The sequence below is a fragment of the Nuphar pumila genome, chromosome 3 (genome assembly GCF_984573655.1).
Source record: "Nuphar pumila chromosome 3, dmNupPumi1.hap1.1, whole genome shotgun sequence".
NCBI classification, from domain to species: Eukaryota; Viridiplantae; Streptophyta; class Magnoliopsida; order Nymphaeales; family Nymphaeaceae; genus Nuphar; species Nuphar pumila.
This window is the reverse complement of record NC_143251.1, coordinates 33,805,649-33,820,126: the sequence shown is the minus strand read 5'-3', so window position 1 is coordinate 33,820,126 and position 14,478 is coordinate 33,805,649. Positions and strand designations below refer to the sequence as shown.

At 37.6% G+C, this 14,478-nt stretch overlaps 1 protein-coding gene across 1 annotated transcript; it reads right to left on the bottom strand.

Moving 5' to 3' along the window:
• Positions 1 to 6,161: 6,161 nt before the first annotated feature.
• Positions 6,162 to 11,243, bottom strand: LOC149842538 (uncharacterized). The gene is made up of 5 exons (XM_090001480.1): positions 10,435 to 11,243; positions 7,933 to 8,400; positions 7,451 to 7,828; positions 7,297 to 7,364; positions 6,162 to 6,549 (listed from the first exon to the last, which is right to left on the bottom strand). The coding sequence occupies exons 1-5, from the start codon at positions 11,077 to 11,079 to the stop codon at positions 6,339 to 6,341; spliced, it is 1,770 nt and encodes a 589-aa protein (XP_089857606.1). The 5' UTR covers positions 11,080 to 11,243; the 3' UTR covers positions 6,162 to 6,338.
• Positions 11,244 to 14,478: the final 3,235 nt, after the last annotated feature.

Here is a 14,478-nt window from a genome sequence, read left to right as displayed (position 1 = left end):
AAAGATTAAAACAAATTAAATCTCACATGGGGCTTAGGTACTCCTTTCTATATTGACAAGCATGGGAGAGGATGAGTGATACTTCAGCTAGGCACGAGTTATAAAAGAGGGTGACACAGAGATCTGGGTCATTGACTAGTCTAGGCCTTATAAAGACTAGGGCAGAGTGAAGATGTAGACATAAATGAAGTCCATATAGATGTCAACTACTGAAATAGGAGGTGTAGCTCCCTAATATAGTTGTTTAGGCGGAGCAAGATACGTTTCCTACATATTCGGGATCTATCTAAATAGACAACTTCTAAATGGGTTCCTTTAAATGAAAGACTGAGATTCATCCAAGGTTTATTGCCACAGAGGAAGATTTTTTTAAGAAAAGAAGATTTTGGCACTTGGAAGGTTGTCAAATACGATTTTGGAAGGTTGAGAAAGCAAATCTTGTCTCAAAGGCATGCAAAAAAGGCAACTCACAATAAGTTGGTGTTGGGAGATACTAATGACAAGTCCCACTCACGATAACTTTAGCCTTAACGACAAGTTAGTTGCCATTAGAGAAAACCTTTGACAACAACTTTTATTTTTTGAACCCTTGATGACATGTTAATTATTGTTAGTGTTTTTTCTTGCAGTCGCTAAAGACTTAATTGTTGTCAGCAAAATTGGGTAAAACTGGCACGACAAGCTAATGTATTTTGGTCATAACTTTCTATCTGAATATGAGTCTGAGATGATTTTTATTGTGTTGAAAAACTAACATCTTCAACTTTAATTCACTTTATAAGTAAAAAATCAAATTCAATCATTTTAGTGGTAAACAATACACTCAAATTGGGCCTTACATGAAAAATAAGTTTTTTACTAAACAAGTCACATTGTTTTTGTTATAACTTTCTAATCCGATATGAGATTGATTTGATTTTTGGCTCGTTTAAAAGATGAGATCATCTAGTTTAATTTTCTTTTAGATAAAAACCTCAAAAATGCTATTTTAGAGGCTAAAATAAAGGTTAATCTAACGTAACTTTAAAATATGCCAAAAACATTGGATTTTGGTATGTCCACTATGACAACTTAAGTTTCTTTATCCTATGTGAAGCCTAATTTAGTAGGAAACCTTTATGGGTATTCTTTTGGTAGTAAAGGGCCCTATTTTGAGCCCTCCCTTATATGGGAAAGTGCCACAAACATGGATTGCATATGCAATGTTAAAAATAGGTTAACCATGTACTACGGGATGTGAGGTGATTCTTTGGGGACGTGTGGCTTTCTTTGAGATATTGGGTTTTGGATGCTAAGATATGTAAGGGTTACGGGGTTTTCCATGTATTTAAATTGACATAGTGAAGAAGAATTGTACGTAGGCATCTTTGTCGAACTACGTTAAATCTTGTGTACTTTCTTTATTTGTTTTGGTGATCTTGACGTATTACGTGCTCCGATCAAATCCAATAATTACAACGACCTGCATGATAAATATTTTCAATTGTCAAATTGTTTCTTAAAAAAATGTAAACAGTTTAAAGGACAAAGAATATTATTTATCCCATTTAAAAAGTTGCAACTTAATCCACCTCTAATTACTAATAACTGTAAAATGTTTGACAACCTTTAAGAACAACATGGTTTTAAGATTATTGCTAGCAGTATGGCTTTTGTTAGTATAAGGAAAATGTTGCTACAGTCATGGGTTCCAAATTCACAAGAACTTCATTACTTTTATTTTTTAACTTTTTCCAAATCTGTCCCTCATGTGAGCTACATGTTTGGTTTAGTAGGAAAATGGTAGGTGTGTCAACAGGCCGGGTTTGGTTCGGACTCAGGTGGAACCAGACTTGGACTCGATTTTCAGGTATCGTATCGGGTCTGGACCTGGGTTCAATCGGGTCTACTATAAGAAAAACTATACCCAAACCCGATAAAAACTACATAAACCAGTCCCGGACCATACCCGGTAAAATAATATTTTTTTATTTTACATTGAAAATTTGCTGGTATTAATCGCAACTCAGGTCGGGTCTTGGTTTGGTATAAAATTTCACAAAATATACCCGGGTCCATGTATTAATCATACATTTGAGTTCGGACCCAGGTCATAATCGGGTCTTATTATTTATTACCATACCCGGACCCTATAGGGCTTGGTTTGGGCTGGGACCGGGTTCGGGAAAACCCGACCCATTGACACCCCTAGAAAATGGCCCTTGAATCATGTTTTTCTGACGTGTAAGCTGAAATTTTTGGAGGTTGAAAAATTAACGATGTACAACATATTGAATCTTCAACTTTCAAAAAAATTATATTTTTATGTCAAAAAATATGTTTCAAGATTAGATTCCTACTATTTTGACCATGCTTCCATGAGATCAAATTTGGTCAAAATGACCTAACCCTATGAGTTTGGAATTGATACAATGGAGAGGAGGATTGCTACTAAACCCTGCAAGAATTCACACTATAACACAACTACAAAACTAAAGAATTAAGAAAAGACAGAAAAATAACAAAAAATTGCAGAAAAATAATTAAAATTCATGAATAATGAATCATCAACCTCCCCTTTTCTTTTTTATAATGAATATTTATAGCAAACAAAAGAGAATCCCTAATCCCAATATGGATATGAGATAGATCCAATTCTAAACTATGATTCAAACATAACTCAAGAACCAATATTCAATTAAATAATTAAAAAAAACTTAAATAATCAAAATAGGTCTGAATGGATCCTATAGACATGATACTGTCTTGCTCCAGCTCTTGCATCAAGAACCCATGAGTGTAGCCAATATTTTTCCCTTTTTTGTATATCTATTGGAACGTCATTTTATAAATACACATTATTTTAAGAATATTGCAGTGGGACTTTAAACAACCCATCCTCATATAAAGAATTTCATTTTTATTATATTTTTAAATAAGTTATGCAAGTCTCAATGCTTCAAGCTTTGGTTGAAAATACACGACTATGGCATCCTTGAGCTTATCTCCCGAGTTAATTATGCACTTTGCTACCACGTCAAAAGAATTGGAAGAAACATCATAAAACAAAAGAAAGAAAATAGATAACACCAAATAAGCTAAGGGGGGCATTTGAGAGCCTCGGATCTGAGATCTGAGGATCTCAAACCTTGGATTTCTGGTCTGGACCCAACTCCATCGAGGCGGAATTCTGAGGATCCACGTCCTCAGACCTGAGATCGATATGATATGGGCCCTAAGCCAGATCATGCCTCGATGGAATTGTCCAGGGATCTCACCCAGAGATCCGTAGTATTCAAACATCCCCTAATTTATTGCGAGCTCACCTAATTCACGCACAGACCAGCAGGCGCGAGCCACGCCTAGCCCGGCACGTGCAGGTCCTAGCCGGTATCAACGTAGTTCGAACCAAGCGCACCAGCTCAGCCGAGCCAGGTGCGGCTAGTGTACAGTCTACCCCGTTTAAGTGAGCTTCATCAACATGGGTGATGTGTGAAGATCGGACAGATGGAGCGTTTTCATTGGGTGGGTTTAGGAGCCAGATTTGACTTGGCCAAGTAGGATCCACATCAGATTGTTGACTTTGTAGGTGCTCTATAAATACCAGCTCCAGCTTTTAAGTTGGGGATTCTGTAAACCGATGGAAAGAATAAATAAACTGGACTCCTCTTGAAGTATTGGGCATCTCCTTGAGAGGAATTGGGCCTTTAGAGGAATTTGATTTATCTAAATGACTTCACTCCATCCCATCATCTCATCTCCTCCATCTTCTTCCATTTTATCTTCTTCACGATTTCAATTGCAGATCTTCAGTCGACTCAGCCGTAGCTAGTACTAGACGTCAAAGGGGGAAATCGTTGTTGGAGAGTGGCTTATCGTCCTCTAACAACCGGATCATCGATTCGAGGTTGCTGGAGTTAGATCAACGACAATGGAGTTCGTTCTTGACGTCTAATCACTAGCTTAGTGATCTGGAAACCCAATTGCGATTTCAGATGGTGAAATCAAGTTAGCGTGTCTAAACCCTTTCTTCGTCGTTACTGCATGCCGATCGTTCGATTAAAGGAACACGTGTTCTAGTTTGCTGCAGACGATTCATTAGAGCTCTTCACAGCTATCGAATGTCTTTAAACCACATTCAGATAAGCACCTTACTCTAATGCATTGATAAATTTGTTATAATACTGAATCGCTTGTGTTATTGAGGTTTTATGACCACTCGAGTTACGAATACATGAACGCCTCAATCCTGTTCGACAATTTGGACGTAAGGAGCATTGAAAGAGTGTGTCAGGTTGCTGCCTAAGCTTCCTTGCCTTCGACGCCTAACTGAGTTACACATTAGCTCACTGTCATCGTGAACGATGGTGGAAGATGAGTGCATTACCTTCCTTGGAACTTAATTTCGGTTAAGAGACATTTGACTGCGGTTGGTTGCTGTGCATGATTTCCTGTAGCTGAGAGTGCATTTACCACCGTGTGACAATTGCATTAAGCAACTGCGTCGACGATTGATTGAGCCGCGTGCTCTCATCGTCGTTAAACAGCCTTCATCTAAGTGCATAGGCAAACTCGTCAATTCAGTTGACTATTTTGTGTACAGTCTTCACTGCATTTCTGTACAGAAATTCGAGGGCTTCAAGTCGTGATCCACTGTCGGGACGTTGGGATAGATCCAACCCAATATCGAGCACCCGTATTTGATGTACTGTATCATTATCATAGAATTTGTAAGCGCGCTTGGGAGGCGCTGACGTTGAGGACCGGAAGGCCAGCCAGCCTGTGCACTGATGATTCCTGTTGTGTAAAACGCTGTGTATAGCGTGTTTGCTGTGAGCCGTCTACGCGCAACAGTTCAACAAGGTCAAAGCTGGGTGTATTCCCCATTGGGCAGGGAGGACCTCAAGGTTTTTACCAACCAGACCCAGTCAATGTGCACTCGGTGATGGAGTTTTTTTTTTCTTATATATATATATATATCACATTTGTTGGGCTTGATCTAAGGGTTCTTATCATAGAAAAAGACCTAGGAACTCAATAGAATCAAACGGTTTTGCCAATGTAGCGTGCAGAGAGAGAGAGTCGTTAGTATCATACCCCCACAAGTCTACGACAGTTTGTCTAGTCGAAAGCATACTATGAATTGAGTCATTTTGACCATTTTTTTATCACTAAAAAAAAGTCATCAAGTGCACAACATTAATTTTTGAAGCTGAAGAACTCGTTGCATTGCAATCGCATGATTCAAACCATGTATGTCATGGGCTTGTGTGAGAGCTTCATTTACACACCATTTTTGCACGTTTCTAGATGATGTCAAAATGGGCTGGTGAGAATCATTTTCCCACAAATGTTGTAAATGTGAGAGAATGACAGATCGCGAGAAAGTTTAAAACAGCAATTTCTCACAAGATTTTCAAAATATCAGAGATTTATGAAAAAAACATAAATACCACAATTTAAAAGTAATATTTACGTTTTAAACGGCTATTTATCATGACAAAATGGTATTCTCATTTTAAAATAATTATATTAATATTTTCTTATAAAAATATTTCTTATATTTTTAAATTAAATTTTTTATTGCCAAGATTTTGCCTAAAAAAAGTGATTTATGAAGATTTTCCAATTTCTTGCGAGTTTTGACACGAGATTTTGCTGAAAAAAACGTTTGTCACTATGCTGGAGAACAAGCAGACGTGCCCTAGGTTGTGTTTTAAAATAGCTCACAATTTCCTATTTTCTCCAGCATTTTGTGACATTTTTTGAAATTATAGTTTAATAGTCATCCCTCCCATAAATTTAATTTTGTGCTGATGTGTGTTTTGCTAAATATGCTATGAATTATTTCAGAGTATTACAATGTCTACCTTGCTTAGTCCAGGGAGAGTTAAAATGTCTACCGAGAAAAAAAGCATAACTTTCAATGAGTATGCACCTTCACATTATCGAGGGACTACAAATCAACGCCCACAGATCATGATACATGCCAAATTCCTTTTTTTTTCTTGAAATAAAAAAATGAAAAGACGTGACACGTTCTTGATTTACCTTAAGGGAAGCTTATGCCAAGTTAACATGCTCCCTGGTGATAAAATTAAATGACTCGGAGCAATTCATCCAGATTAATGATGAAAAAAATACATTAAAACCTAAAAGGCACAGCAAATAGAGAATAAAAGTTTGATCAAATAGAAAACATAGCATATTTCCACTGCAACTAGATCATCTTCTTACACATGCACAGAGGCATCAAAACAATACCGCAGGACAGGACTGGAGTGTGTTGTATATGGCCACAAAAATATTTTCAAAAGCAAAACACAGACAGAACTAAATCGAAGAAGGCATGTGTGCAACTAACTGGACAGGAATGACATTGCCTGACTGAAATCAAACGATTTCAGTGTCGAAGACTGGAAAAGATTCTTATCTGGAGACCAGAAATCTCTATTATGAGGTAGGAGAATCTGTTGGTTACAAGTTTTTTCATCTTCACCAGGTTTAGGGGAGGGCACCTCTTTCTTCTTCTTGACAAATTCGAAAAATTCAGCAACTTGGCGAGCATATCTATGCCAGGGAAAGTGTTAGTTCATCAACCAAGGAAATATAGCAAAATGAATCATGTAGCAAGAGACAGAAGCAAAGTAACAAAAGGAACCTTGTCCATGGGTCATGACACTGGAAAACACTACCATCTTTTCCCACTAAAACAGCGTGCATCAATAAATAATACATAATTCTGAAAAAGCTTCATCCATAACCTCTACAACCAAGACTGAACCTGAGGCTCGCTGGACACACCCGTACACACACACACACACACACACACACACACACAAAACATATGGACTTCAATATTAGGAATTGCCAACCACAATAAAATATTAAAAGTACAAAATATTTTCTTTTTCCCCTTGAAGTTTCTATTGTACTTCCTAAATATCCGAAATATTCACATCATCTATGTAAGCAAAATAACATGATATTTTTGCAAGTATTCAAAATGTTACAAAAGTTTTTTTTTTCAAAAATCTCAAAATACACAGTTTTTTGCTATCAAAACAAATTCAGAAAGTATCAAAACTGAATAAACAAGGATGAGGGGAAACTTGTCCACAAGCCTTTATACCTAAAATTTTCTTTGGTACTGAAAAGGATATAGGACAGGCATAACATAAGCAACTCCAGAACATCAGAGGTGGAAATTCTTTCTATATGATAAATTCCTCAATAACAGTATTTAGAAATGAATATCATATAACATGCAGAAATGAGCAAGAGAGTTGCAGATAAAAGTGAAAATTGCAATCGTACTTTTGCTTTGCTTCAATATCTTTGCTGAAATCAATATTGGGTTCACAATCTAGAACCAAAGCTGGCACCTGAATATGGAGAAAGAAAAGCTATAAGGAACCTTACCAAATCTGATCAGGAGACATAAAAATTAAAGAAAACACACGGATCAAACCTTTTGAATGCTAGCATGCATATGGCCTCCTTCCAAATAAAATACACGATCTCTTATATCAGGATGCAAGGAGTTATCCATATGGAATGGCAATTGACTAACTGATAGCACCCCGTGATTTCCACTCTGAAAAGGGAACAACCAGCTCTCGTGCTTTTCATGCAAGTCATGCAGATAGTCCAGTGATACACCACCTTCTTCTGTCCTTTTCCTCATCATCATTCGCTTATGGCAGGTGTCAGGACTAGCTCTCAGATATATAAAACCATCAGGGATAAGTCCAGGAAGACAAGAAACAACAGGATCAAACCATGAATCATAGATGCTGATCTCCATCTCATTCATCCAATTTGCTTCGTGCACAGCACGAACAAAAACCTTCATCCCAACACCAGATAAAGAATCATTTCCCAAAGTTCATTCATGAAAAACTAACAAAAAACAGTATATAAAATAGAACATTCAAGAGTTAAAGCATATACCATTCGATCACTAAAAACACTTCTTTCCATCAGGCGCAGCGGCTTAATTCCACCAGCAGACTCCCTTTCTTGCACAACTCTTGTCACAAAAACATAATTTTGGAAAGTATAAGCATACCTCTGGGGTTCTGCATAGAATGCATCCAAAATATTGAAGTGATCAGGTCCAACATCCTGCCACTTTGAAATAGGCTCCGGAACCACTTCCACAAGATCACGCAATTCAAGTGTTTCATTGGCTATTCTTTGAAGGAATGTAGTCTTCCCAACACTTATGTTTCCCTCAACACAGAATGTTAACCTCTTATTTTGTGCAGATTTCTTGTCGGTATTTGAATTTGTCTCTTTTAACTCTTCATCAACACTCCCTTTTATAAAGGAAGTTATGCTTTCAGCATGGTTTCTGTGAATGATCCCTACAGAGCTCTGTAAATATTCAACCATCTTCTGACTAGATTCTCCAAAGAACTGCAGGAGAAAGAGCTCAAAATTGCTAGGAAAAAATTCAACATGTAAAGATAACGAGTACAGTAGTCCAATATCAACAATTTTAGTTAAGAAAATATTGCAACATGAATGATAATCATTTCATCACTGATATGTTGAATCTGGGTTTTAAAGCTATTTGGACACCATTTTGCTTATCCGAGTAATAACATTTTCAAATATCTTAATGAAATCTGAGTTTTTTAGTTGGATCAAAAGTTCCAAACTGTCTAGGTGAGTTTCCTTTTACAGACTCATTTGCATACATTTGCTCGGTCATAAAAAATTGTGACGATAAACACAACCACATGATGGCGGTGAGTGTGGACTTTGTGGTAGAACCCAATAGAAGATATAATGAATAAGACAATAATACAGTTTCAACTCACATAATGTGTAACTCTAAGATGAAAAACTAGGCACTAATATGGTGAAATGAGCCAACAATCATTCTTCTTCGGGAAAAACAACCAACTGAAATCTTAGCAAAAGCAAGGTAGAGACCTATAATTAGATCTTTGTAAATCCACACACCTCTCAGATTATTTGGCAGTAGGTTCCATTTTCCAGCTAATGAAAATTGAAGAAGTGAAGGAAAGAAAGAAAAGAACCATAAGAATGAGAGGAAGAAACAAAATGACCAAACTTGAAACACAATAGAAAGAGAAGCAGAAAAGAAATTGGCAAGCAGAAGTTTCATTAGTAAAGACATATATAGCTTGATTATAATCTTACCAAGGAGTGTTTTCACTTTCTTGTGTTTATCCAGATCATTCTCGCTGATGAACTCATGTCATATAATACTTCCTGGTATTCACAACATTGGCTTGGCAGTAAGGCATATAAATCACATGACTTATGATATGCCATTGAAGCATACAGTTGTAAGGCATATGCCTCAAGGCATGGCATAAACCCTACTCCTGGTGATGTGTTACACCAAGGAATGCACCTATTCCTCGAGGGGGCAGGCTCTCATATCCATGATATGCACTAAAATAATTTTCACCTCTAATTGTACTTCACTGTAATTTGTTTTTTTTGTTGAGGCATATAACAAGCAATTTTACTCTTTATTTGCATTTATATATACAGAAAAAATAAACCCTAATATAGCAACCAATTTTCAATTATAAAACCAAAAATGATCCATACTAAAAAATCATCCCTTGGGAATGATTAACAAGTACTATAGAGACCGGTATAAGCAGTAAGTGGTGTAAACTTCAACAAATAAAAAATGGCACAACTCAGGGCTTCAAAAAGACCAATCAACTAAACTTATTTTGCAAGCCTTTTCATCTCAACGAAGACTATGACTCGCACAATAAAATGAATGGATCCATGGTTTCCATGGTAAACGTTGCCAACCACAGATCTTGATAGTATTGACAAGGTGAAACTGCTTAAAAAAACTCATAATGAAGTAAGAAACGAAAGAAACATGATCTTCGAGCAAGGTGAATAACTCATGCTCCCAACAAGCCCTAGAACTTCAAATAGTAAGGATTAGCAAACAACATGGAAAAGCAGAAAAGGGAAAATGACTTTTACTGTGCAATTCTCTCCACCTACTATAAGCAACAACGAAAAGGATAGAAACACTTAGAATGAAGCAATCTTTCTTCTTGGCTTGTCTTGTTGTCTGCAATAGATTTCACAAAAACCCACTTTTTTATTTCTTCTCGCAATGTAAAAGTGCTCATATCATCTATAGGCTTCACCAATCAAGATTGAATTTCTTCTAACGACGGAAGTTGGCTCGTTAAGTCAACAACGATGAAACGAACTTGAAGTAACACAAAGAGATCAATTTAGTGCATTGTAACCACAATGGGCATCCATAACCAAATCACCTCGTATGTAACACAGAATCCAACTCACAGAGATGCAAAAATTCTATGAAATCATCACCAAATATGCTAGAAGTGAAAAGAAGTAATATTTTCGTATTAAAGCATAACCCGGTGGATTTACATACACAAGACAGAGAGGTGGCGAGGGAAGTTGTCATACCTTGTCCTTATAGAGTTGCTTGAGATCCGCAACACCTCCAATGCCATTATCCACAAGCTTCCTCAGGTTCCGAGGGCCGACCCCCGGAATAGTAAGAAGGTCGGCATTACCCTGAAGACCAGAGAGTCCTGCACAAGACGAAGCCGAAGAACACAGGGGGGAGGAGGAAGAAGAAGAGCCCCTGTTCCGCCTCTCCTTCTGCAGGTGCTTCCTTGATTTCAGCTTCCCTTCTTCTTCCTCGTCCTCGGCTTCCCCCGCTGCACCTTCTTCGACCTCCCTCTCCTCCCCCTCGCTGCTCAAACCCTCCTCCTTAGCCGCCGCTGCGCACGGTCCATCCGACTGGCCGTGCAGCCAGGCGGCGCCGACGACTCCCGCTCCATCCTTGAAAACCACCCAAGCCCTAGCGGGAGCGCCACTCTTCTCGTACGTGGCGCGGCATCCGCAGCCGGGGAAGAGCCTGGCTTGCTTGGCGGAGGGATAGACAGAGGTAGGGTTTCGGGGGGCCTGGTGGAGGAGGGTCTTAGCGGGGAGGGGGTGGGGACGAGGGAGAGCGGGCATGGTGAGGAAGCCGAAGAGGCGGCGAGGGCTTCCCAAGGCAGGGACGGAGAAGAAGGGCGGCGGGCTTTTGCTCCACAGCTTTTGCATCACTCTCAATCATCTCTTTTCCTGCATTTCTTGGTATAAACACCGCCACCTTCTTCTTCCTCCTTCTTCACCACGAAAATGGAAGTTGCCGTTTCTATGTTGCTGTTCTCCTGTGCTTGGTTTTGTTTGAGGGGGGGAGAGAGAGGTTTTGGCTTGGGTCGCCTGACAGCAGGGAAGGCTTGGGGTTTTTATAACTCGCGGGCTAAAGGGAATCCATTTGGATTTTGGGTTCGCAAACCGATGTAGGGGTGGCGATGCCCTAGAGTTTGAAAATAGACAAAAAAAAAAGAAAAAAGAAATTTGAGGCGCTTATTTTATGTATCCCTCTATGTTATGTAAAGTTATTTTATATTAGCTCATAAACGATCGAGAGCATATGATATTTCTATGTTGTCGGTCTTTCACTGGTGTGGCACTGCGAGTTTTGCGTGGTTGAGAGCGTCGTTATCGGCCGCTCTGCTTTGGGTCTGGGTCAAGCTTTTAATTCTGACCTGTTAGCGAGCCCAAATCGGTTTTCCAGTTATTCCAACCAATCTAGACAGCTTTGATCATAAAACGCTTATAATTATCATTGATAGAATTTAGAAAGCGATATTACAATATTTACATGATATATATATATATATATATATATATATATATATATATATATATATATATATATATATATATATATATATATATATGGTCCCTAAAATATATTAACGAAAAATATGTGAATCTAAGTGTGAACAAGGCAATTCTTACACTTTTTTGCAAATCTAACCCAGCAGATGCATGACGTGGTTCATTTGCTAGGAATCGACTATTGGATAATGTATTTTTTGATGAAAAATATAATTTTTATGGGCTTGAATATTTACAAAAATTCTGAGTTATTGATTTTCAATCCTTAAAAGATCTTTCTTATGCATCTTAAATGGATGATCCAAGAGTCATTTTCAGTATGGGTGTGTATCGGCCAGCAAAAAATCGATATGCTTCACGTCTAAATAGGCTATTTTTAATAAATATAAAAATATTTAAAAGTATTTTTTGATATTATTTTAGTAGCTTTAACATAGTGTCATGTTCTCATTGACATGTAATATTTTTTAATTATTTTTTGGCCTATTCAGAACAATTCATTTGAGTATCGTTATCAACCGATTCACCTGAATCATTGGCCAAATGATACAGGGCCGATACTAATACTGACAACATTGGTTTCTATAAAATCGAGCATCAAGATCACATATATTCGAAGAAATTTAAAAAAAAAATAACAAACCCATGAAAATCTCCGTTCATACTCCGATTAACATATATATATATATATATGGATTATTATTTGGTGTTATTGAAGACACAAAATTATATAGAACTATTGAGCTGAAAATCATGACTTTTACCTTTATTTTATATATTAAATCCTATGGATTACAAATTTTGTTTAGTGGAAAATGAGTTTTGAATCATATGGCTTTGTTACTTACCCTTTTCTGTGCCAGGTTCAACCAGCTAGGACCTGCTCAGTTGGGACTGCACAGAGAGAGTTTCTCTTTATCCCAAGACTCCCAACGAAACTCGCCCAACCTGGAGTCTTGCCCAGGTTGGGACTCTAGTAGGAATAGAGACCTTTCTAAGATGTAAACTATGTGTATTTTTATTATTTTGCCCTCTTATAAATCTATATATAAATATATCTTGCTTAGTTTATTTTTAATGAACTTTATTCAGAGATTTGTCTAAGGTTCGTTCTTGGTTTCTGTTCATGTTCTCTAAGAGAACATATTTCTCTCTCACATCTCTTTCACGCCTATCATTGACTCGAAGGAAATGCCTTTCCTCCCTCCCTTGTCGTTGACTCTGCATACACCTTACGCTTCCCCATGTAGCTGACTAGAAGAAACAATTCTTTCTCTCTCTCAAAGATGCATGCCCCTCCTGCTCGTGGTGTGCACCCTTCTCTTGAGCCACACATCGTTTCATGTGCCAAGATTCATAAAATCGATCTCTGTGAGAGCTCGGGTTCTAATAGTAGTATCAGAGCATTGTTCTCAATAGCCACACCAGCCAACCTACTGCACTGGATGACGCACGAAGGGCCCAAGCCCTTCTTGAACCTGATTCCGATCTGACACTTTGCAGTGTTTGATCCATTATAAAGAATCGTTCAAATCCAACCTCTGATGACCTCGATCTGATTTTCAGAAAAAGCCAAAATTTTGCCTCTTCTTAGGAAGGATCGACACAGGGCTACATCTTAGACTGATTTTTTAAAATTTATTTTGTCCATCTAATAATTCCACTAAATTCCAAAAATTCACTGTAGATAGCTCTGCTTATCCTAAACCAAACTCAATTTATGAATTAAAAAAATCCTATCTCCATTTATAGATATCACTGTTTTACCGAAACTTGTCAGATCCAATATTTGGATCCTGACGACCTAACATTTTTTAACTTCAAAAAATTCTCCAAGCCTGATCCTAGATCCTAGATGCATAAATCCTAAAAAATTTATCCTAGGAACGTACATATGTTAGCTTTCAAGCCCAATTTATAGACCTAAAAAATTTATCTAGATTGTTGAAATCTAGTCTGATCTTTGAAGCTTGTCAAAATCCAAAAAATTGAACTAAACCTATAATGCCCTGGCCTATCTCAGAAATAAATTAGTTTTGATGTTTTAAAAACCTTGAAAATCCCCAAAAAATATTTTTATATACTTAATACCATAAACCATACGACCAAACCCTAGCCTACCCTTCTGCTTAACCCCAACTTCAGACTTGCAACAATTTATCCTACCTACAGTGCAGACATGAAGAAAAATCACAATGTCTTCATAAGCAAATTCCACTCATTCGAACCCAACTCTCTTGGTTCCTTTTGCAGTTGAAAACATGAGATTCAGACATATTACCAGAGGATATTGAGTTTACAATTAAACAAATCCTAGAGTTGTATGAGTCAATTAAAGAATGATGACTTGGTGAAAATGATATCAACATGATGAGGTATATTGGTGCCATCAATGATGCATTAGAAAGAGTTCATTGGACTCTCACGAGTATGCAATTAATAGAATAGATTACTGAAGTACAATTCTTAACCAAGGATCATGACATGTTAATCATCGCACTCAAGGCTTATGGGGATCAATGTACACATCCAAACCGGGTGAAGATTTTATGCAAGAAGGGCTAAAAAATGCCACTTACCAAGTGTTTGAAGAAATGCCTAAGTTGCTTCCCATAGTTGTTGTGAGTGACGATATATTAACCATTGCAAGGACAATCATACTCAATAGAGATCTTTGTGAAGGGGTTAAAGAAGGCATGATTAAAGCACAACCTCCCAATGACCATTGTAGATGCACTGAAACACAACAAGAGCGTGATTAAGTTGTGGGCA

What these genes read in the sequence shown, in the direction of transcription:
- LOC149842538 (XM_090001480.1), bottom strand. Translation starts at nt 11,079, where the DNA reads ATGCAAAAGCTGTGGAGCAAAAGCCCGCCGCCCTTCTTCTCCGTCCCT. An exon ending in AGCAACTCTATAAGGACAAG is followed by an intron (nt 8,401 to 10,434) that starts GTATGACAACTT and finishes TTTCTCCTGCAG; the next exon opens with TTCTTTGGAGAATCTAGTCA. An exon ending in TGCATGCTAGCATTCAAAAG is followed by an intron (nt 7,365 to 7,450) that starts GTTTGATCCGTG and finishes CTCCATATTCAG; the next exon opens with GTGCCAGCTTTGGTTCTAGA.